General features: G+C 42.0%; 1 protein-coding gene across 1 annotated transcript in view; it reads left to right on the forward strand.

Annotated features, from left to right (window-relative positions):
* nos1 (nitric oxide synthase 1 (neuronal)) overlaps positions 1 to 22,995 on the forward strand; it is an 88,221-nt gene that overhangs the window by 7,932 nt on the left and 57,294 nt on the right. Inside the window, exons 2-3 of the mRNA XM_052104864.1 lie at positions 602 to 728; positions 21,165 to 21,308. Of these exons, the coding sequence (XP_051960824.1) occupies positions 602 to 728; positions 21,165 to 21,308 (271 nt within the window). The remainder of the gene's footprint in view (positions 1 to 601; positions 729 to 21,164; positions 21,309 to 22,995) is intronic.

Genomic DNA, 22,995 nt, shown 5'->3' on the forward strand with positions numbered 1-22,995 from the left:
TTTACTCGTTTACCACAATAATGTAATACATTTTAATTATATTAATTATTCTATTTATCGTAAACATTATAAAAATGACCAAAAATTATTTAATCATTATATATTAAATTATTGTTAGTTGAGGTCTTTTCTCTTTCAAATATTTATATATTTTATTGATTTAATCAATCAATTGGCATATCGTGTAATTAATTAAATAAAACATTTTAATCAATTGACAGCCGTAATTAAAATGTGAGCATCACATTTCAGCTTTTAAACTATTTAGTCTGGCCTCAAAGAGTCCCAATGTAATTGCATTAATATAAACAAAAAAAAATGTTTTGCATGTTTTTACAAGCTGAGGTCCAAGGTAAAGTAATTAAAGGTAATCAGCACATGCGGTTGATAGAGTTTAAGTTGTGTTTACCCCGGAATATTCATATAAGTTGTCTTATCTTGACTGGAATTATTCTTTAATGTACAAGAGGAAAAAAAGGCATTAAAATGTTTACTTGTATTACTAAGAGAAAGGATGTGTTTTGAGGGGGTGTATTTACATCAAGACTTGTTTTCTTCTGACTAATGTTGAGCTGCGAGCTGAACTGTTTATGACTTTCAGAGACCTTGTTGTGGGAAATGGACAGAATGCCCAGCTGGCATCGGATAATGACAGAGTGTTTGATGACCTCTGGAGAAAGGACAACATGCCTACAGTGCTTAACAACCCTTACTCTGAGAGTGACAAGGTAATGTATGGTCTAAAGGGCTTCACATGTGGGTTTGAAGGACTGCGTGTGAGTCAGTAGTCTATTATTTTTTGTTTTACAGTTTAAAAGGTGCAAGTTTAGAAATGTTGAAGCTGCATTTACTGATATGTTGAATACTGATTTACTGCCTAATAAGCTTGACAGTGGGCTCAAATAGGCCTACTCAAGAAAATGGCTGCATCTGAAAACTTGAAAATGCTCCCTTCTGAAGCTGTATACAGACGTAGGATGAAAATAAGGCGCCTTTCAATCTGTTCTGAGACCAGTTTCCATTCATTCAAAAACACTGTCGGTTAAGCCATTAAGGCAGCAAGGCAGCAAGTCAGCTGCCTATGTTTTCGGAGGCAGCCAATGTCCGGTTCTCTTAAAAATAAAGGTTCCAAATAGAATCTGGGAAGGTTTTATTACCTTATGTTGTAGGAGAACCGTAAAGTGATAGTTCACAAAAAAAAAAAGAAGTAAATTCTCAACTCAAAAATGGGTTGCAGGTCTTTGGAGTCATGGATTGCAGAGAAATGCAAAATGCAGATTATCAAATGCTCACTATACATACAATTCGGGTTTTCATTTCGGTGCATCTCTAGTATATAAAATAGCTTTATGTACTGTAGTTCTCGATTCTGAATGACTTAAATTTCACTAAGAGTCCATTTTAGGCTTTCGTGAGTTCACCTCCTTTCCTGATCCTAGGAAGAGGTAAATATTATGATAATGGTAAAAGTGTTTGGCTTGCTGTCCAAGGAGAGGGAGGGCTTGAACGAGAGAGAAGGCCTAATCTTAGATCCACCCCCATGTTTATTAACTAATTGATGATGAGAATAGGTGGAGTTGGGGAGTTGGAGGGTTGCCAGAAGCGATGAGCGTTGGGAGAGATGTGAACTCTCTTTTTCATGTTTTTGTGTAACTGATTAATGGGATCAGATTAGTAGGCTCCACTTGAACCTTTGTTTATAACTCCATTTCACAAGTTCACCTCCTTGCCTGATCCTAGGAAGAGGTAAATATTATGATAATGGTAAACATGTTAGGGTTGATGTCCAATCAGAAGGAGGTCTCAAATGAGAGAGAAGGCCCAATCTTAGATTCCCCCAAAAAAGAGAAAAGAGACAGCAAGCTTTGAATAACATGGAGAGCTGAATATTTGAATAGATGGAAATAAGATCCCCAAAAAAGGTACATTTTTTTTAAATAAAACTATTTGGGTCCTATCAGATATGCACCATGGGGGTAGAAATGCTCAGGAAAGACTGGCCTGATGCAACTTACAGAGGCAGCCTCACACAAGGATCTGCATGGGGACAGAACAGAGGAGAGGAAGGTGATAGATGAGCTGAAAGAGTTCCCTATATCCCTGTAAAATACCCAAAGTATAGATCTCCTGCAAGAGTATGTTGTGTCGGAGAATTGAGGTCCGGACCCGAGGTCCCCCAAGTTGTAGGCCTCAACGGAAATGAAAGAAGAGTTCCCTCTTAGATGGAAAAGCTTGAAGATGTTCCAAGCTGACCAGAAGTTTGGAGTGTTCTTGGGGAGATTGCTTGAATTATGAGATCACGAGACATGGCTGTGAAGGAGTGGATGGTTTACTGAAAGATCAGTTCCGAAAAGGGAAACACTTGAGTTGGATTCTTGTCTGCTTCTGGGGACAATATCCTGAATTTCTGGAAGAGAAATGAGAGAGACAGTCAGCAATTAGATTTTTACGACCTGTGATGTGATGATGAATTGGTCACAGGTAGAGATCCAAATGAGACATCTTAATAGTGGCATGATTTTCAGGGAATGTGCATAGCCTTTATTGATACATTGGACTGTTCCTTGATTGTCACAGTGGAAAAGAATGCTTTTAGATTTCCATTCCTTTCCCCACAGATGAGCTGCTGCAACAATAGGGTATAGTTTAAATAAGGTGGTGGAAACGTCTGATTGGGGAAGACCAGAAAATTCCGGGGGCCAGATAGAAGCAAACCAGTGGTTTTGAAAGTACCCTCCAAAACCTACCTACAGTAGGTTTTGGAGGATACTTTCAAAATCATCAGTGAATAACTGCAGGTCACTGCGTTGGAGAGGAGGACTTCTTAGAAAAAAGATAGTCCATTTCATTGTTTGAGAAACTGTAAATCGGCATGTCAGGCTGAGTTTAAATTTAGGAGTGGTGGTGGCGTAGTGGGCTAATGCAGTAGCTAATGTAGTTAATCAGAAAGTCGTTGGTTTGATCCCCACAGCCACCACCATTGTGTCCTACTATATGCATAGTAAAGTTGAGATGGCTGAGCAGGGAGAACAAGTCACGTTTAGTGCATTGAGGGGAATCCAGGAGACTGGAAACGATTATAATGATTCTATCTATTTTTTCCCTAGGGAGAGAGGATTGGAATTTGATCATGTCAAGATTAATTCCCAGGAATTCGATGGTAATGAAAGGGCCTGATGTTTTCTTGGGTGAGTTCTGATTGATACTGCAGAGGGCTTCAGAGAGCATATCAAAGATTCTGTGGCTACTTTTGCAGCCGAAGGTTAGCCGGATGGCAAATTTGTCTTGCCAGAAAAAGGTGCCAGAAGTCATGGTGGATAGGCATAACTTTAAAAGCAGAGGTGATGTCGACTTTAGCGAGCCAGTCCCCTTGGACGGCGATTTTAATCAATTTAATAGTTTGGTCTACATCGAGATATTTAAGGGAGTACTCGTCAGTTGAGATTAGACTGTTGATGCTTGGCTATAGGTGCTGAAAGGTCGATGATAATTCGCTTTTTCCCTGAGATTTTCCTTGTAGCAATCTCAATGGGACTGAATCAGAAGAGTTTAAATGAGGGAGCATCAATGGAGTGAATCATGAAACCTTGATCTATTTCCTTTTTAGGATAGTGTTGACAACTTCTGGTTCTGTCAAAGATGACTGTAAATTATTGCAGATTATGCTGTTATCTTGTAGGTTTTCTAGGCCTGGGTCAAAGCCTTGGCTTAGACCCGATAGGGGAAAGTTTGTGAAATCTTTGTTTTGGTGTTTTTTTTTTGTTCTTTAGCCAAGAGAGTCATTGATAGGGGAGAAGAGGTACTTTTTTTGATTTTCTTGCAGATGATTTGTACACTGGGCAAATAGGGTGGACATGGGTATCACTGCAGTAATTACAGATGTGGAGAAAGCAACAGTTGTTGTCTAGGGCAACCAAACTCATTGAAGTTGTTGAATACTTGCCTTCCTGAATTGAAAGTAATTATTCTATTGTTTGTATTTTAATTTGGAGAGATTTTTGAGTTCCTTGGCTGCGGGACATATGAGCTTGATTTGACAGTTTCGGGAGTTGATTTATGTTCTGGAATGTGAGAGTTGATTAGAGGGCAAGAGGAGGATTGGTGAACCGAAGACCTACAGATTGCACAAGAGACATTGCGATAGCCGAGAAAACTCTATTGTGTAGAGTTCCATGTCCAGGGCACCCCAATATGGACATTGGTTCCAATGGACAACTCTTGCTGCACATTTGGCAGAGAAGAGTTTGTGGTAGGTATAGAAATGGTAGCTTCCAAAGGAAAGAGAGAGTTTGGCAATTGTAGTTAAGTAGTCATTTATTTCCTTGCTTCTAGCTGGAAAAGTGGAGCAAAAAATATCTGTATATCTTCCAAATGCTAGGGAGAATTCAGCTAGGGTAAATATGCAGTTTGGTTTCAGATTGGAATTTTTTAGAATTACAGAGAATGCCCCGCAGTCAAGGGAGCGAGATGTTTCACAGTTAGAGACTGAGGATAGAAGAGAAGTCAAATCTATATCAGCACCTGATAAAATCTGCAATCAGAGATGGGAGGACCCCATTATTGGACTGAAAGATAGCTGAGGTTTGTTGTGCTGGAGGTAATGAAGAGGTACCTAATGTTTCTGAATTTTGAGTGGTTACTGAAGTGGAAGGGTTTTGAGAGGTGCTGGCAACCCGAGCATAACAGCGCGCTGAGCGTTGGGAGGTACTTTTCGTGACTTTTGGGGGAGGGGCTTCTTGGCTTCCAGGTAAGCTTAGTAAATCTTCTGGGTTATTTTTTGATCTGACGAGAAGATTGCAGAATTAATTTTTTTTTTTATCTACATTGGAAAGGGATAGACTCAGTAGCGAGGGCGTGACGTAAGCTGTTGACAGTCCATTTTGTGATCGCCGGGATTACTGGATTTTCCTGAGACGGAGCGGGATTTGCAGATGTTGCAGAATGGCGAGTTTCTTCTGTGAAGGTAGCCAGTGAAGGTGAGAAGATTCTTCTGCAATTCCAGATTGGAGGGGTGCGCGGTGTTGAACGACCTCTATTCTTTTCATTGGAAGTTGGAATATTGGAAACTTGGTGTGCGAGTCGGGGCTCAGAGGAGTGCTGAGAATTTCTGACTCGAGAAGAAACTCGTTGTCTGAGGTGAAGAGTTCGATCTTGTCTGGGTCGGCCATGGTTACTTGCCAGAAGCGAGAGAGGTGAGCTCTGCTTATGTATGTTTTTGTGTAATTGATTAATAGGATCAGATTAGTAGGCTCCTCCCAAACCTTTGTTAATAGCTCCATTTAAAACAAGTCAAGTGCCATTGAATTGAAAAGATGGCCCGGGATATTCATTTAAATATCTCTATTTGTGGTTTGCATAAGAAAAAACGTCATGAGGGATTAGAACAACATTAGGATGAGTAAATAAAAGCAGAATTTAAATTTTTGGGTGAATTATTCCTTATCCTTAGGTGCAGCTATAAGAACCATTGAAGAACCTTTAGTCCTAAAGGAATATTCCAAGTTCTATACAAGTTAAGTTGAATCAACAGCAATTGTGGCATAATGTTTAAATCTTTGTTTACCGGGAATACAAGGTTTACAGCTTTACATCATCACAGCAATGAAGTTGTATAATGGGATATAACTTACAAAAGAGAATGTGTATAAGTGATATTATCACACTAAAATCACATTAACATGCATATTGTTTACATCTTGTTGCTATACTTATGACACAGTGAGTATTTTAATGCAAACAGATTGGCTCCATGTAACAGAGTGCCTCAATGTAAACTTTTTTTTGCTTTTTTTAAAGAAAATTATGGACAAAAATGGAAATCAACATTATGCCTCAAAGGCTGTTTAACTTTTTAATTGAACCTGTGATATTCATTTAAGAGTGCATATGCATGTGGCTGTTCCATGTTCTCTACTTTTAATGGTTTTACTAACATTTTGCTGACTTGTCATTACACATTTGTGTAACCCGCACACACACACACACAAGATGAGACAGTCACAATGTAAATCCAAACTGCTTTTTATTTTAAAGAGCAGGCGAAGGTACAGTGGGGAAAATCCAGAGGGAGAATGGTCGAGGTAAGCGTAGGGTCGAGAGCCGGGGAATCAGGATATAACAAAAGGGCAAATCTACAAATAGAGTGGTCAAGGAAAGCAAGGGGTCAAAGCCTGGGTAATCAGAATCAGAATCATGAGACTAGTGGGAGCAAAAGACAGGGGAACAAGGGGAGCTGGCAAGCTAAGAGGAAGACAAGAGGAGTTCAAAACTAGGCGAGACTAGTGGGGGGCAAAGACACGGGAAACTAAATACAATAACCAACAAGCGGGAGACGAATGTGCTGTGATATTTATAGAGACGAGTGCAGGTGTAAACAATGACAGGTGATAGGGACGAGTGCAGGTGTATACAATGAACAGGAGTGCAGATGACGCGAGTGCAGGTGTACATAATGTTCTGGCGATAGAAGTGGGCATGTGAGCCCGAGAGGGGGAGATAGTGTACGAGCATGTGAGCTCGTAGGAGTAAAACGAGCGTGCAAGCTCGAGCGAGCAAAACGAGCGTGTGAGCTCGAGGGAGCAAAACGAGCGTGCAAGCTCGAGGGGGCGGAACGAGCGTGGAAGCTCGAGGGGACGGAGCGAGGGAGCGGGGTTCGTGACAGTACTCCCCCCTCTATAACGGACGGCTCCTGACGGCCGCGCTCGGTTGCGAGGAGCGCGACCTCTGGGAAGTGGTGTTGGACGATCCCAACAAACAAAAAACAACCCTGAACAGACAACCCACAAAACACACAAACAAAATTGAGGGCAGTCCAAGGGGCACAGAGGGAAATGAATCAGTCCATGGGGTCAATGGAAAGTTTCAAGGCAAGGTCAGGGGGAACATAGCGGACAGGCGGGTGGTCGGGAGATCTAGGGGGCATCCAAAGGGCAGAGACTGGGTCAGGGGGTCTGGAAGGCGACTGGAGGACAGGGACTGGGTCCGGGGGTCTGGAAGGTGACCACCGGACAGGAATAGGGTCCGGAGGCCAGGGAAGAGGCCACAGGACAGGAAGGGGGTCAGGAAGTCCGGGCTGAGCCGTGAAAGGCGGTGCCGTCAGAGGCGGCACTGTAGGCGGCTCTGGAGGTGGGGTTCTGGAAGGCTCTGGAGGTGGAGCCGAAGGAGGCTTTAGGGGCGAAGGCCTGGAAGGCTCTGGAGGTGGAGCCGAAGGAGGCTTTAGGAGCGAAGGCCTGGAAGGCTCTGGAGGTGGAGCCAAGGGAGGTGGCGCCGTGGGAGGCTCTAGCGAGGTAGGCCTGGAAGGCTCTGGAGGTGGAGCCAAGGGAGGTGGCACCGTGGGAGGTCCCCGAGGCGACGACCTGGCAGGCTCTGTAGTCTCGGGGGGTAGAGCCGTAGGAGGCCCGAGAGGCGGAGCCGTAGGAGGCTCGAGAGGCGGAGCCATAGAAAGCTCTGGAGTCTTTGGGAGCAGAGCCGTGAGAGGCTCGGGAGGTGGAGCCGTGGGAGGCTCTGGAGGGGGAGCCGTAGGAGGCCCGAGAGGCGGAGCCGTAGGAGGCTCTAGTGGCAGAGTCCTGGAAGGCTCGAGAGGCTTGGGGGGCGGAGCCCTGAGAGGCTCGAGAGGAGGAGGAGCCCTGAGAGACTCGAGAGACGAAGCCGTGAGAGGCTTGAGGGGTGGAGCCATGAAAGACTCGAGGGACGGAGCCCTGAGAGGCTCAAGGGGAGGAGGAGACCTGAAAGAGTCGAGAAGGGAAGCCCTGAGAGGCTTGAGAGGGGTAGGAGCCCTGAGAGACTCGAGAGGCAAAGCCGTGAGGGGCTTGAGGGGTGGAGCCATGAAAGACTGGATAGGCGATGCCGTGAGAGGCTTGAGGGGTGGAGCCCTGAAAGACTCGAGAGGAGAAGCCCTGAGAGGCTTGGAAGGAGGGGGAGCCCTGAAAGACTCGAGAGGAGAAGCCCGGGGAGGCTTGAGAGGCGGAGCTCTGGGAGGCTCGAGGGGTAGAGCTCTGGGAGGCTCAAGAGACTTGAAAGGCAGAACCCTGGGGGGCTTGGGAGGTAGAGCTCTGGGAGGCTTGAGAGGAGGAGCCTTGAAAGACTCGGGAGGAGAAGCCCTGAGAGGTTTGAAAGGAGGGGGAGCCCTGAAAGACTCGAGAGGAGAAGCCCTGGGAGGCTTGAGAGGCGGAGCTCTGGGAGGCTCGAGGGGTAGAGCTCTGGGAGGCTCGAGAGACTTGAAAGGCAGAACCCTGGGGGGCTTGGGAGGTAGAGCTCTGGGAGGCTCGAGAAACGGAGCCCTAGGAGGCTCGAGAGGAGGAGCCCTGGGAGGCTCGAGAGGAGCAGCCCTGGGAGGCTTGGGAGGAGGAGCCTTGGGAGGCTCGTGAGGTGGAGGCCACGAGGGCTCTGAGGGGCGAGCAGAGGCTGGCAGAGCTGTGGAAGACTCTGAGGGCGGAGCACAGGCTGGCAGAGTCGTGGAAGGCTCTGAGGGCGGAGCAGAGCCCGGCAGAGCCGTGGAAGACTCTGAGGGCGGAGCAGAGCTCGGCAGAGCCGTGGAAGACTCTGAGGGCGGAGCAGAACCCGGCAGAGCCGTGGAAGACTCTGAGGGCGGAGCAGAACCCGGCAGAGCCGTGGAAGACTCTGAGGGCGGAGCAGAGGTCGGTAGAGCTGTGGAAGACTCTGAGGGAACCTCTGCGGTCTTGAGCACAAGATGAGACTGGGGAGAAGAGGCCCTCTTCCTTCTCTTACGTCTTCGGCCAACAGGGGACGTGGCCATGGGGACGGTCGAGGCTACAGGCGCTGGCTCGCTGACCGTGGCAGACATGGGCGCTGGCTCGCCGGCCGTGGCGGGCATGGGTGCTGGCTCGTTGGCCGTGACTGGGGCCGTGTCAGGCTTCAGGACTGGGGCCGTGTCAGGCTTCGGGACTAGGGCCGTGTCAGGCCTCGGGACTAGGGCCGTGTCAGGCTTCGGGACTAGGGCCGTGACAGGCTTCGGGACTAGGGCCGTGACAGGCTTCGGGACTGGGGCCGTGACAGGCTTCAAGACGGGGGCCGTGATAGGCTTCAAGACGGGGGCCATGGTAGGCTTCAAGACGGGGGCCGTGGTAGGCTTCAAGACGGGGGCCGGGGTAGGCTTCGAGACGGGGGCCGTGGTAGGCTTCGAGACGGGGGCCGTGGTGTGGAGCGCTGGTTCAGTGTCTGCCTCCCCCACAGTAAACGAGGAACCAGCGTACAGTAGGGCGAGGTCAATAAACTGAGCCAGGTTGAGAGAGCAGCGACCACCAGGCATGAATAATGAGGCTGGCTCATTCAGTCCATATTGAAAAATGTCTTTTAGAGCCACCTCATCAAAATTCACCTGGTTAGCCAGGGCACAAAAGTCAACCACATAAGCCTCCAAGGGTTGACTCCCCTGACGCAAAACCAAGAGTTGGGCCGCTGGGTCCATAATGTTAAGGGCACGGTTTAAAGTTCTACAACCGCTGCCCTGCATAAACAACCCTTGGCTAGCGCCCGAAGAGCCATCAAACCTCTCAGGGGGTTGAAGGCTTACGGCGCTCGGGGATGTGTTGGGAGCATAACCGGTCTCAGGGACAGACACAGGCGGAACAGGGTGAAACAAATCAAAAATCGCACGTACCTGCTGTCCCTGGGCCGTGAGCGCTAGGTCATGCCTCCAAACCGTAGCTCCTCACGCTGAATGTGACGTGTACCTCCGCTCTAGTGAGCTGCGCGAATCCTCAGCGCGGGACATTGTGACTGTCTTCGGTAAGGTTGGTTATTTTGTAACCCGCACACACACACACAAGATGAGACAGTCACAATGTAAATCCAAACTGCTTTTTATTTTAAAGAGCAGGCGAAGGTACAGTGGGGAAAATCCAGAGGGAGAATGGTCGAGGTAAGCGTAGGGTCGAGAGCCGGGGAATCAGGATATAACAAAAGGGCAAATCTACAAATAGAGTGGTCAAGGAAAGCAAGGGGTCAAAGCCGGGGTAATCAGAATCAGAATGACGAGACTAGTGGGAGCAAAAGACAGGGGAACAAGGGGAGCTGGCAAGCTAAGAGGAAGACAAGAGGAGTTCAAAACTAGGCGAGACTAGCGGGGGGCAAGGACACGGGAAACTAAATACAATAACCAACAAGCGGGAGACGAATGTGCTGTGATATTTATAGAGACGAGTGCAGCTGTAAACAATGACAGGTGATAGGGACGAGTGCAGGTGTATACAATGAACAGGAGTGCAGATGACGCGAGTGCAGGTGTACATAATGTTCTGGCGATAGAAGTGGGCATGTGAGCCCGAGGGAGGGAGATAGTGTACGAGCATGTGAGCTCGTAGGAGTAAAACGAGCGTGCTAGCTTGAGCGAGCAAAATGAGCGTGCGAGCTCGAGGGAGCAAAACGAGCGTGCGAGCTCGAGGGGGCGGAACGAGCGTGGAAGCTCGAGGGGGCGGAGCGAGGGAGCGGGGTTCGTGACAATTTGACTGTTTCCTTGACATTAATGAAGGCAGTATGCATTCAACCATTTGTGCACAAGAATAATGTACACACAACTGTGTCAAATGCTGTCAATAGCACCTGTCATATGGTCTTCTCTGTACCTGCCAGGACATTGCTGGTGTACCATGTGCTTCTACATTCTCAGTAGCAGTGCTTACATTTCACATCAGCACATGACTCTCTCATCTGTCCTCTTGTGACGCATTATCCTTCTGAAAGAAACCGGATGGATGGAGGCGATCCAAGACAACCGAGGAATGAATGAGTGCAGCTGTGTTGTCCAAAAGAACAGAGAAAGGATTTGTTTTCTTGTTCTCGTAATGTAGAGTCTGGTGGATGATTAATCGTCAATGAGTAAGACAAGGAAGGGAGGGGTGAGAGAATACAAGCACGAGTGGAGAGACAAAAACATGGGTCCAAGGTAGCATGCGTTTTTTGTGCAACTGAATGAGGCACGATGTCTAACAATTAGTGTGGCGGAGAAAGATGCCAACATGTTTCTTGTAGTTGTAATGACTGTTGTAATGATAAATGATCCTATAGAGACTGTATAGGAAGCTGTGGCTTTTTAATGTTGGTGTTCTCACAGAAACAGCTGCATCCCAATTCACATTCTTATACTATGCACTTAAAGCAGAGACAGTGTAGGAGGAGACATGCAGATTGTAGAAAAATGTATAGAAAAAATGTAATGCTTAATAGGAAGTTCTGCCTTCCAGACAACTGACTTTTTGTTGAGTTGAGCTGAGTTGAGTATACTTTATTAAATTTCCGTAAGGGAAATTTGTTTTGAACTATATACACCACAGCCAATACACACACAAAACTTGAACATACTCACAAATATTAAATAGCAATAATATCCTAATACAACAACATATAATATATAAAAACAAGAAAACTATAAAAATATAAGTCTCAAGTTGTCTTTTTTGATAGAGATGTCGCCTGTTTTTTGACTCTAGAATGTGTATGTGCTGGATAGTGTGATTTGAAAATAAAGAAATGTACAATACCAATATAGAATATATTGCTGATTTGAAATGTGTACTTGCAACAAAATCTTAACAAACATTATTTGAGATTTAAGGGAATGTTTCGGGTTCAGTACAAGTTAAGCTAAATCGACACAATATGTGGCGTAAAATTGATAACCACAAAAAAATATTTTGATTTGTCCCTCGTTTATATATACTTTATATATACTGTATATATATATATATATATATATATATATATTAGAGCTGTCGATTTAATTCATTAATTCAGTGCGATTAACTATATAAAAAATAACTCAAGTAATCATGTCCCTGGACCGTGATCAGGAATATTCCTTCCATCTCAGCAATTGCAAAAATAAATAGCTTTGAACTGTAGGCCAATGATAGGCAGATGACATAAGTTCAGTAATATGGAAATAAACTAAATATTGCAAAATAATTCCATGTTTTGGATTGTCTTTTTTGGTAGCACTTTACAATAAGGTTCTATTCGTTAATATTAGTTAATGCATTAGGTATGAGGAACAAACAATTAACAATATATTGTTAACAGCATTTATTAATATTTGTTAATATTGGCTAATAAAAATGCAATTCTTGTTCGAAAGTTCATGTTAATTTATAATGCATTTATTAATGTTAACAAACACTTAGTATATAATACAGTATATGTTGAAATTAACATTAGGATAAAATCTTTATATAATAAGCTTAATAAAAGCTGTAAAAGTATTGCACATTGTTAGTTCATGTTAACTAATGTTATTACATTTACATTTATGCGTTTGGCAGATGCTTTTATCCAAAGCGACTTACAGTGCACTTATTACAGGGACAATCCCCCCGGAGCAACCTGGAGTTAAGTGCCTTGCTCAAGGACACAGTGGTGGTGGCTGTGGGGATCGAACCAGCAACCTTCTGATTACCAGTTTACCAGTTATGTAGTTTAGACCACTACACCACCACCTCTCCACTAACTAATGTTAACAAATGGAACCATATTGTAGAGTGTTACCTTATTTTGTAATGCTATACTCGTGTGCCACAATTATGTAATGCATTTTAATTATGTATACTATTGTTTTTTATAATAAATATTTTATTTATAATGATTTAAATATAACTATTTCTAAGTATGTAATCATTATTTATTGAACTATTGTTATTTTAGGGGCTTTCTAAGCATTTATTTATATATGGGATCAATTGCAATAAATTCAATTAATTAATCGGCTTACCATGTAATTAATTTGATTAAAATTTTAAGCGATTGATGGCCCTAATATATATATATATATATATATATATATATATATATATATATATATATATATATATATACACACACAGTTACAATTTAAATAATTGGTATTTAGAATACAGTTACATTCAAAAAGTATTTTGATTACTGAAGAGATTATTAGATTTTTACTTTTTTCAATTAATATTTAGTCCTTTCAGATGGAAAACATTTATACATATAAATTATGGAATCCAAATTACATTTGAGCAGTGGTGAGACACTTTCCTATGATGTGTTACATTCACATAGAATACGTTCCTGACCTTGAATAATCTCACAGAATACGTTCCAAATGACATTTTACAGCATGTATTCTGTAATCTGTAGTGGAATATATTTCAAAAGTAACCCTCCCAACCCTGTATTTATTATTTATATATATATAGCTAATATTACTACTAAAGCTAGGAAATGGCTTTAAATGGATTTAAATGAACAACTTCAGCATTACGGCTCATCACAGTTGCGAGACACAACAGACTGATTAATTACACAATCTGAAGGTGCTTACCTCTTATCAGACTTTCCACATTGGAGTGGGCACACTGTTTAAAGTGACATTTTGAGTGACATTGCAGTTTCTATAGTGAAATAATCTTGCACACCAGCTACCGTGAAATTGGGGGAAATACCTCCACTTGGACAGCTACTTTCCACTGAGAAAACTGATCTTCAGAAAGTTGACAGCATCTCTGCTTGAGTGTGGCAACAGGTGATCACACGCTCCGTCTCTCTCTCTCTCTCTCTCTCTGTCACACACACACACACACACACACACATCCACCCATCCATCCTTGTTTATCCTATAACTTATTAGAAACAGCAAAAGCCAAGACACAATTTCTGAAGTGACATTTTTGAATTACTTACAAATGCTTGGACGCACCATTTGGTTTGAACCAGCAATGGCAGATTCTGATGCGATTGAAATGCGTTTTTATGACCGTACTTATTTTTTCCCAGTTTATTTAAATGTACTTGTTAATTTGATTATGAATGATTATCCAGCAGTAGGGCACTCTTGCTCAAGTGATATTGCTTGTATATATATGTAGATGTATGTATTCAATGGAATACTCTATTAGCTCCTAGATCACATCTAAATTTTCATAACTCATATTTCTCGATTTTTCAGAAATTGTACCTGAAAGTGTGTCTCACACCAAATGTGTGAGAGTTGGCATCCCTGGTGCTGTTTGTGTTTACATATAAACATTTAAAAATGGCTGTGACAGCTTCAGCCTTGTATTCTTTGGGACTTTTCACAAACAATTCCTCATCCGTGGCGTAAGTGGTTGTGGACAATAGGCTATTAGCCGAAAAAACCGGCTGATCTCATGAAATTTATTTTCAAACCAAAATGACGTGCTTCTTCACACGTTTGACAGCAGTTTCCCAATGAAATGTCCAGAAGGAGGCACCAAAAGTGAGTGAAATGTTGTAATCTGATTACCCTTAAAAAAATCCTTGCAAATTTGCAACAAACTTGCGGCAAATTGCTCATTGTTGCCAAAGGTTTGGTGCAGGTCCACCACTACCGGTGAAGAGCTGCATATTTCTGACAAACATTTGTGACGCAAGCTCATTTGTGTGTAAGTGGCCAGTTTGTGAATTTTGTAATTATATACTATTGGTTATATTTTACCTTAAAAGTTTCATTAGAATGGACAAAGGAAGAGACGGCAATGGATCTGTAAATTTGATTTTGAGTTGAGCGAACCTGTTGCACAGTCGTAATTATTACAAATTTGTGGCAAGTTTGCAGCTAGTTTACCAAAACTCTAGATTTTTTTGAAAGGGGTCATTTTTAAGGTGAATATTAGATGGATTTTTTTAATGATTTAAACATACCTCCCTGACCTAAGACTTTGACCTAAACCTAACCAATAGTGTTCAAAAAGATAAATGAGAGGTAAGGTCTCTTTCAGGTCAATTTAAACTTCCCCAACAAACACCAACATACAACACTTCAAACATTCTAAAGTTGGCTGTTGTATTTAGAATGTTTAAAAACATAACTATTGTGTTCACACTGATCCAACAAACCAAAAAATGGAGCTCTACAAACATGGTGACCGGGGGCCTCTGCCCAAGGAAGACGTTTTACGGTATATACATCACACATGGTTACCACAGGCAACCAGAGCATGTGGAGCATGCCTAACTAGGAGGGCCTAGTTAGCACATGTACTGGGCCAGCAGCGAGTTTCTCCGTAAACTTGCCTGCCACAGGGCTATGGAGGAAGGACATCCAGGATACACGACTTTGTGAACATGACTGGGGGTAAAAAGCACACGTCTTTACCTTGGGGAGGGGAAAGGCACTATGCGCAAGCGGTACACCAGGCCAGCTGTCCCGGAACTTACCTGCTCGGTGTCGCCCCACTGCTCTGCAGATGTCTGCCAAAGAGGCACCATTGGTCAGGGCCCAGGAGGCCGCCACACTCCTAGTAGATTGTGCACGTAGGCCCAAGGCACGTTTCACTGACAGAGAATGTCTGCAGGTCCCCTATCCTCTTGATGGAAGTGAGCGCAGTCAGGAGGGCAGTCTTCAATGAGAGTGCCTTTAGCTCAGCTGACTACAGGGGCTCTAATGGAGCTTACCATAAGCCCTGAAGGACCATGAGGGGATAAGATGCGATCTGGGAGGATTCAACCTGCTCGCACCTCTAAGGAACCTGATGATCAAGTCAAGTCATTTGAATTTGTATAATGCCTTTCACAACACACATTGTTTCAAAGCAGCTTTACAGAAGGTCAGATATTAACAGAAGATAAAACTGTAATATTTATAACGTCTTAGAGTCATCATTGTTTAGTTTGATAAAATACGATTGTGAATTGTGTTTAAAAATAAGTAATTAAATAATAATTGTATTTATAACCCCAGTGAGCAAGCCAAAGGCGACTGTGGCAAGGAACAAAAAACTTCAGAAGATGTTGGTTAATGAAGAAAAATAACCTTGGAAGAAACCAGACTGTGGGGGCCAGTTCCCCTCTGGCTAACATCTTGAATACAATGCCAATATTACTTATGTATAGTATAAGTCATGGTTTAAAATTATTAAAATAAGTAAGTGTTAAAAATTGTTTAAACAAAATTTTTTATGAACTGTAAGATGAATGACTAATGTCTATGAAGTCCATCCTGGATTAACTGCAGAAGTTCACATAGATGCAATTGTGCTTGTTAGTTGGCTGATGAAGGACTTTTTGGCAATTAATTTGTAGTCTATGTATTGCATTTCAATAGTGTAGTCCATCATTAGACTGAGTTGATACAGGCAGAGATCAGTGAGGTGCATCACAGTTCAACATGGCCAGTAATTTCAGTGAGGTATATCCTAAGTCCAAGGTTCAGACAATGGCATATGAAGTATCCCATGTCTTATGGTTGAGTTGGCATCAGATCATCCTCTGAATTCTCGTCATATTGTACATCAATCGTAATAGACTGAAGTGATGTTTGGCTGGCACCGGCTGCTATTAGTCATCATCACACAGTGACACGTAGCAGTGGAGTCCAATAGGAATAGAGTTGAATCCAGCCGGTTCTGGTGACCTCAGGATAGGAGTCCCGAGGTTGAGACGGGGAAACAAAATAATATTTGCATAGATGCCATTCATTTTATTGCAGTATAGATCATGATCACTGTTTCTGGTTATGACAGACCTAATTAAAGAAGCCTAATTGTGAGTTGAAGGATAAATTAGTTGTATGCCTGGCTAAACAGATTAATCTTTAGTCTAGATTTATTCCATAGTTTAGGCCAAATAGGAAAAGGATCTACCTCCTTTTGTGGATTTTGATATTCTAGGAACTATTAACAGGCCAGAATTTTGCGATCATAATGAACGTGATGGAATATAGCGTGGTAGGTCGCTTAAGTACTGTGGAGCTAGACTATTCAAAGCTTTGTACGTAGTTAACAGAATTTTTTAATTAATACAAAATTTAACAGGTAGCCAATGTCACGATGATAAAATGGGGCCAATATGATCATATTTCTTGGTTCTCGTCAGATCTCTGGCTGCAGCATTTTGAACCAATTGAAGTTTATTTATTGATCTTGCTGTACATCCTCCCAGTATTGCATTACAATAATCTGATCTTGTGGTCATAAATGTATGAATTAGTTTTTCTAGCATGTGTCTAAATTGTAATTTAGCAATATTTCTTAGGTGGAAGAATACTGTTCTACAAACATTGGTAATTTGACAGATTGGTATAGGTATAAAGGATAGATTGGTATCAAATATAACACCTAAATTCTTCGCTGTTGAAGATGATGTAACAGTACACCCATCAAGAGTCAAATTATATTTTAGCGGATTATTTTTAGAGGTTTTTGGTCCAATATTTAGTACCTCTGTTTTGTCGGAATTGAGTAGAAGGAAATTTCTGGCCATCTGATCTAATTTAATTGAAACACTCTGCTAATTCAGAGAATTGTGAAATCTTATCAGATTTTGAAGAAATATAAAGTTGGGTATTGTCGGCATAAACAGTGGAAACTTATTCCACGATTCCTGATGATATCCCCAGTATTAGGGTAGAGATCCTAAAATTGATCCCCGAGGGTGGGAGCCCAGCCGAGTCCTCAGCGTCAGACTGTACGAGCCCGCTCTCCGATGCTGTGAATGAGAGCTCATCCTCTTCGTAAGTTACAAATGAGATTGCAAACCCACCCTGAGACGAGCCAGCGGTTTCATCCCAGAACTCGACAGGGGCACATGATCGTGCTGGAAAATGGGAGGTCCGTGGGGGTTTTCCGGTGGAGATGCTCCCATTGAGGTCCCCAAATCACAGCCTCATAACCGTAGGTAGAAGAACCGGGGGACTTTCCCTCTGACGAAAGAGAGCCATGACCACAACGTTGGCATGGTCATGTTCCCACAATGCAGACATGAACCATCCATGAATGATGTCTCCAAATATTACAATTCGCACCCAAGCACGTGAGACAGTGACCGTGGCCGTCAGAAGCAGAGGGATAGTGACCGCAACCAGGAATTAAATACAGACGGAAAGGCATCTTGAAAAAGATTCTCCGTCAGTGCCACTTTTTTAGTAGGAAATATACTCTTTTTTTGTGGAAAGAAAATACTCTTTTAGTTGCCTAAGCACCCAGGGGAGTTCTCTGCCCAACACCAGTGCAAGAGGGGGAGAAACCGTTGCAATAGGCCATAAATCCAACAGCCTCACTCGCTTTCATAGGTGAATGGGCCGGCAAAGGAATTCAGCTTGCTGAACACAACTGCAACTTCTCAGAAGAAAAAAATCTGAATGAGTGGTTGCAAACCAGCTCCTGTTATACCCATATGTCCTGGGGATTGGCATGCAAATAACACTCGCCAATTTCCCTTGGCCTTTTCTCAAAGATCAGAGGTGTTTGGGGCTCCCAAGGGGAACCCCTAGTGTCACTACATCAACACAACATAGAGAGAGTGACAGATAGGGAAGGACACATTCCTCATTGTCATGGCAGCGGTTCGCGCCAACAATGGACAACAGTGTGAACACACTGATCCGACAAAACCCAACCACTGTTGGATGTTGGTGTTTGTTGGCTTTTATTGGCATTTGTTGGGGCAGTGTGAATTGTCCTTTACCCAAAACCTAATTCTAACCGATAGTGTTTTAAAAGGAAATTCAACATTAAAAGCACATTTACTGAAGCAACCATGTAATTTTGTGTCGCATCTATGGCACATCTATTTTGAGCATCCTTGGCTGGGCCTGAGGCTCGGTCTCCAAGTCCTCAGTCCATCACTCTATCGGGTGAGCTACTGCAGAACTTCATCACATTGGAATAAGCGTTTACTTGTAGGTGGGTCTGTAACACAAGTGTTAAAATGTATTGTAATGCCTGAAGAAGTGAATACTTCCTAAAAACTTAATTTGCTGACTTATCACTTTCACTTTAAAAAATTTAAATAAAAAGTTAAGAAATGTAGTTTAAAAGACATGCATAAATGTTTATAACAAGAACATTTCACCTTGAGAATACTGAATGAATACAAAAAAATATCACAATGCTGTTCCATTAATGTAATAAAACAATGTTTGTTCCTAACCTTTACATAATGTTAGCCAAGTTGTTGAGACATCCCTTTTTGGTGGGAACTGTCCCACTGCGACTATGCTAACTGAATGTTCTCAGCAGGTTGTTATGGAATACTTTGAATATGTTGTTAACATTTCTGTGTCTAGCTTTAAATGGAACAGCTTGTTTTTTTTGGAAGAAATGCCTGTGCTTTGCAAAGCTAACCTTGCTGACATTTGTCAACAGAATGCATTTTTTATTTATTTAGTGATGACAACCCAACTAAAGCAACACAGGTGTAAAGATTTGTTGTTTACTGATTGTTTGAGATGATAACTCTTCACTGTGCCTGATGGTGTTTTAGAAATTGTGAAGAGATGTCCAAGGCTAACAGCAGCATCCTGCAGAAAATAAGCTCTAATAAGACATTTTCGACCAGTGGAAGTGGTGCGAAGCCATTGGACAGACAAGCCATCATCATCATCAAACACTGTTGCTGCTTTTGAAACTCCACATGATACATAAACAATATAATTCTATTAAATAAAATTGTATTAATGAATGTCATGACCTCTTGACATAATTTATACTAAGGATTTAGTTGCATAAAAAATTATTTTAGTAAAATATGAAGTATTATTGATGCTACATGATTGATATCTCCCAGAGAGTTGCTAGTTAAATGCTATATAGATTGATAGATTGAAAGAAAGAGCATTATAGAGAATTAAAGAGAAAAGAAGAATTTTAATACTTTTCATTTCAAACCCTTCCCAGACTTTTTGAGGAATACAAATGCAGTGCTGCCTTGCAAGCAGATAGATCAATAGATCTATAGACAGATGTGACAGAGACTGACAGATAGGAAATAGGATAGACAGACAGACAGCCAGATAGATAGATAGATAGATAGATAGATAGATAGATAGATAGATAGATAGATAGATAGATAGATAGATAGATAGATAGATAGATAGATAGATAGATAGATAGATAGAAAGAAAGAAAGAAAGAAAGAAAGAAAGCTGAGCTTGCATTACGGTGGTGAGCCGGATGAGGGGAAAACAAAGCAATTACCCTGCAATCGCACTCGTTGAGCACAAAGTTGAATTAAGAGGATCAGGAGTGAAGGTGAATTCTGGTGTGCAGTGGACGTTGAATGCATGTATCGAGTGCTTGTATCTCAAGTGCTCCGGTGTGGGGAAGTGTTCTCTAAGTGTTGATGATGTTGCCAATAATTCCACCCAGCTCATCCATTGAAGTTCCTATTGTCTTGCTGTCATGATTTATACGCATATGTTTAAAAGATGTATCAAATCTGCTTTTTGTCCTCATATTTCACTGCTGACAACTTTATTCTTGTCATCCTAATGTGCTTTGGATATCTTGCGTAAACATGAGCACACCGTGCCAAGTGAGTGCGGTGTGTTGGCTTTGAGATAATAATCGTGCAGATTATGTGTGTTGTTTAAGACAGAGAAAGCACAGCTGTTAAAAAGAGAGAGAGACTGATCTGTCTTCTGAGGAGAATCAAATCGATTGAGTAGAAGGACGCCCACCATTCTTCCTAAGAACAGCAAACATAATGGGCCAAGATTGAAATTCAAGTTTGCATTCATATGATCGGAAACTGGCACAATTATGTCTGTGATTTTGTTTTGTAACTGCTGGTCTTTGCACTGTGCCTTCAGAGGAAATGACAGCTGGATTGATTTCCACTGGATTCCTTGGATCAGAGAAGTCCACTCCTGATAGATTCTTGCATGGAGCAATTTACAGTCATCTTTTGAATGGGGAGTCCATGAGAGTATTCAATCCTGTCACAGAATCAAAGCTCATTTAGGCCTTTGCTTAATAATGCTGATGATCTTTTCAAAACCTTTGAGAACTGTATGTAGTTTCTTTTCTTTTACCAGCTTGTCAATAGGCAGAATATCTACAAAAGTGTGAAGAACTTTGCAGAAGTTTAATTGAGGCAGGTGCTGAGAAACCTTGAAAACTGGTTTCCTGCTTACATAGATATATGGAATCTCTATCAACAAAGTATGTAAGAAGTGGGTTAGCGTTACGGCCAAGTTAAGATGATTTCAAAGTCTATTTCTCACTGTTAAATGCCACCAAACAAATTGGTCATTGTGAAACATCTATTATAATATAGTGACATTTTATATGACAAAAATTCAAACCCTTCAAAATGCGCACTTCATGGGGGATTGTTCCTATAATAAATTAATTGAAAATTTCTTTGGATAAAAGTTTCAGCCAATTGCTGATTTAAAATTAAGTTGCCATTAATTAGGTTTAACTTTTTTTTTTTTTTTTTTTGCACAGCCACAGCTGATGTCCCAAGGACGAGTTTCCCCTACAAAGACTGTGCAGAACGGAAGTCCCTCCAAATGTCCAAGGTTCATGAAGGTGAAGAACTGGGAGACTGCAGCACTGTACAATGATACTCTACATCATGGATCCAGCCAGGTAGGTTTGAAGCTGACACAATAATCGCATAGCTGATAACATATCTGAAATAATACTATCCTTATGTTTGGTTTGTATCAATACATTAATTATGAAGTGAAAGTGAAGATAAAGAGATGCCATCTTGAGGTTGTAACTTTGTAAGACTGCCACTGTTGACAGCAGACCCTTTGCAAAAAAAGGACTGTTTCATGGCGGTTCCAAGCTAAAGTGATTGTATCAGATGATATTACCAAACTTTGATATACCACGGTCCTAAAAAAATACCATATTCATGTAAAATGGTGTTTACATGGTGCTTAAAGTAGGGTAATTAAAAAAAAATACCATGGTCTATTATTATGTCTAAAAAAAACAATGGTACAACCATGGGGCATGGCTAAAATAATGGTAACACATGGTAGTTTAGGCAGTTTCTGGTTTGCAACAGTTCTATAGCCAAAGAAACAAAATGCTTACAGAGTAATATGTCAACAACAAGAAAGAAAGAAAGAAAGAAAGCTTTCTGGAATGACTTCAGTTGTTTATACTGCTTTCATGTTTTGTTGAAATTAATGTAATTACTAGATGACAACTTGGAGATTCTACTCTGAGCTGTTTATATCTTCGAACTCGGAAATGATTAGTTTTTATGGCAACATCCATAACAGCAAAATGGATCCAAGTGGCTTTGTTGGTAATTACAGAAAATACTTTATCACAACAATAAATCCGAATATTGAAGAAAAAAAAAAGTGCAAAAAGTAACATTGAACAATAAAAATGTCACATCTAACGGAGCTTACTAACTACCTTTACCTAACCACCATTGACAGTTTTGTATGTGACATTTCAAAGGGTCAAGCAGTAGAAGTTGGAACTTTCATAAAGTTTCCAACTTATATCTACGACTTTGACAAGAGACGTGAGCTTACACATGAGTTTCCTATTTTTTTTACACATCAGAAACTCGTAATTATGGTAAACCAACAAGACATGAACTCAGAACTAGAGTGGACTTTTGCTTATTTGCGATTCCTTGTTGAAAAAACCCTAATCTTAAACCAACCTTAGATGGTTTGCTGGTCTTAGCTATCTATGCTGAAAAGACCAGCTAAAACCAGCCTCAGCTAGTTGGCTGGTTTTAGCTGTTCACCATCCTGGTGATAGCCTGTCAGGGTTATCTTAGCTGGTCCAAGCCTGGCCAACTAAAAAGTATTCAAAACCCCTCTAAAACCAGCCAACTGACTGGCCTGGCTAGGCTGAACGACCAGCTAAAACCTGCCAACCCACTTAGGCTGGTTTTAGCTGTTTTGTTCAGCAGGGATATTAAGCTGATTTAGCTGGCCTGGTCAAACTGATTATTAGCTGGTCGGCTAGCTGGTCTCCCAGCCTGACCAGTTGATAAAGCTCCTAAATCCCTCTAAAGACTGCAATACAGACTAGCCTAACCAACTTGGTCAGACTTGGAGACCAGCAAACCACCTTAGCCTGGTTTAAGCAGTTTTTTTTTTTAGCAGGTTAGATTCTCAGCAACTATACATTATGTCATGAACAAACTAAAGTTTAATTCTTGTCATTGCCTCCTACTGTAGACCGAAATCTGTACGAAAATATAGCTGCAGAGCTCTCGACATTCTCTCTAAATCTGAATCATCCATCCAAGAGAGGGTTATGAAGTTCTGCACACGAGTGCCTGGCTTTGCAT

This window comes from Xyrauchen texanus, chromosome 3 (assembly GCF_025860055.1).
Source record: "Xyrauchen texanus isolate HMW12.3.18 chromosome 3, RBS_HiC_50CHRs, whole genome shotgun sequence".
NCBI classification, from domain to species: Eukaryota; Metazoa; Chordata; class Actinopteri; order Cypriniformes; family Catostomidae; genus Xyrauchen; species Xyrauchen texanus.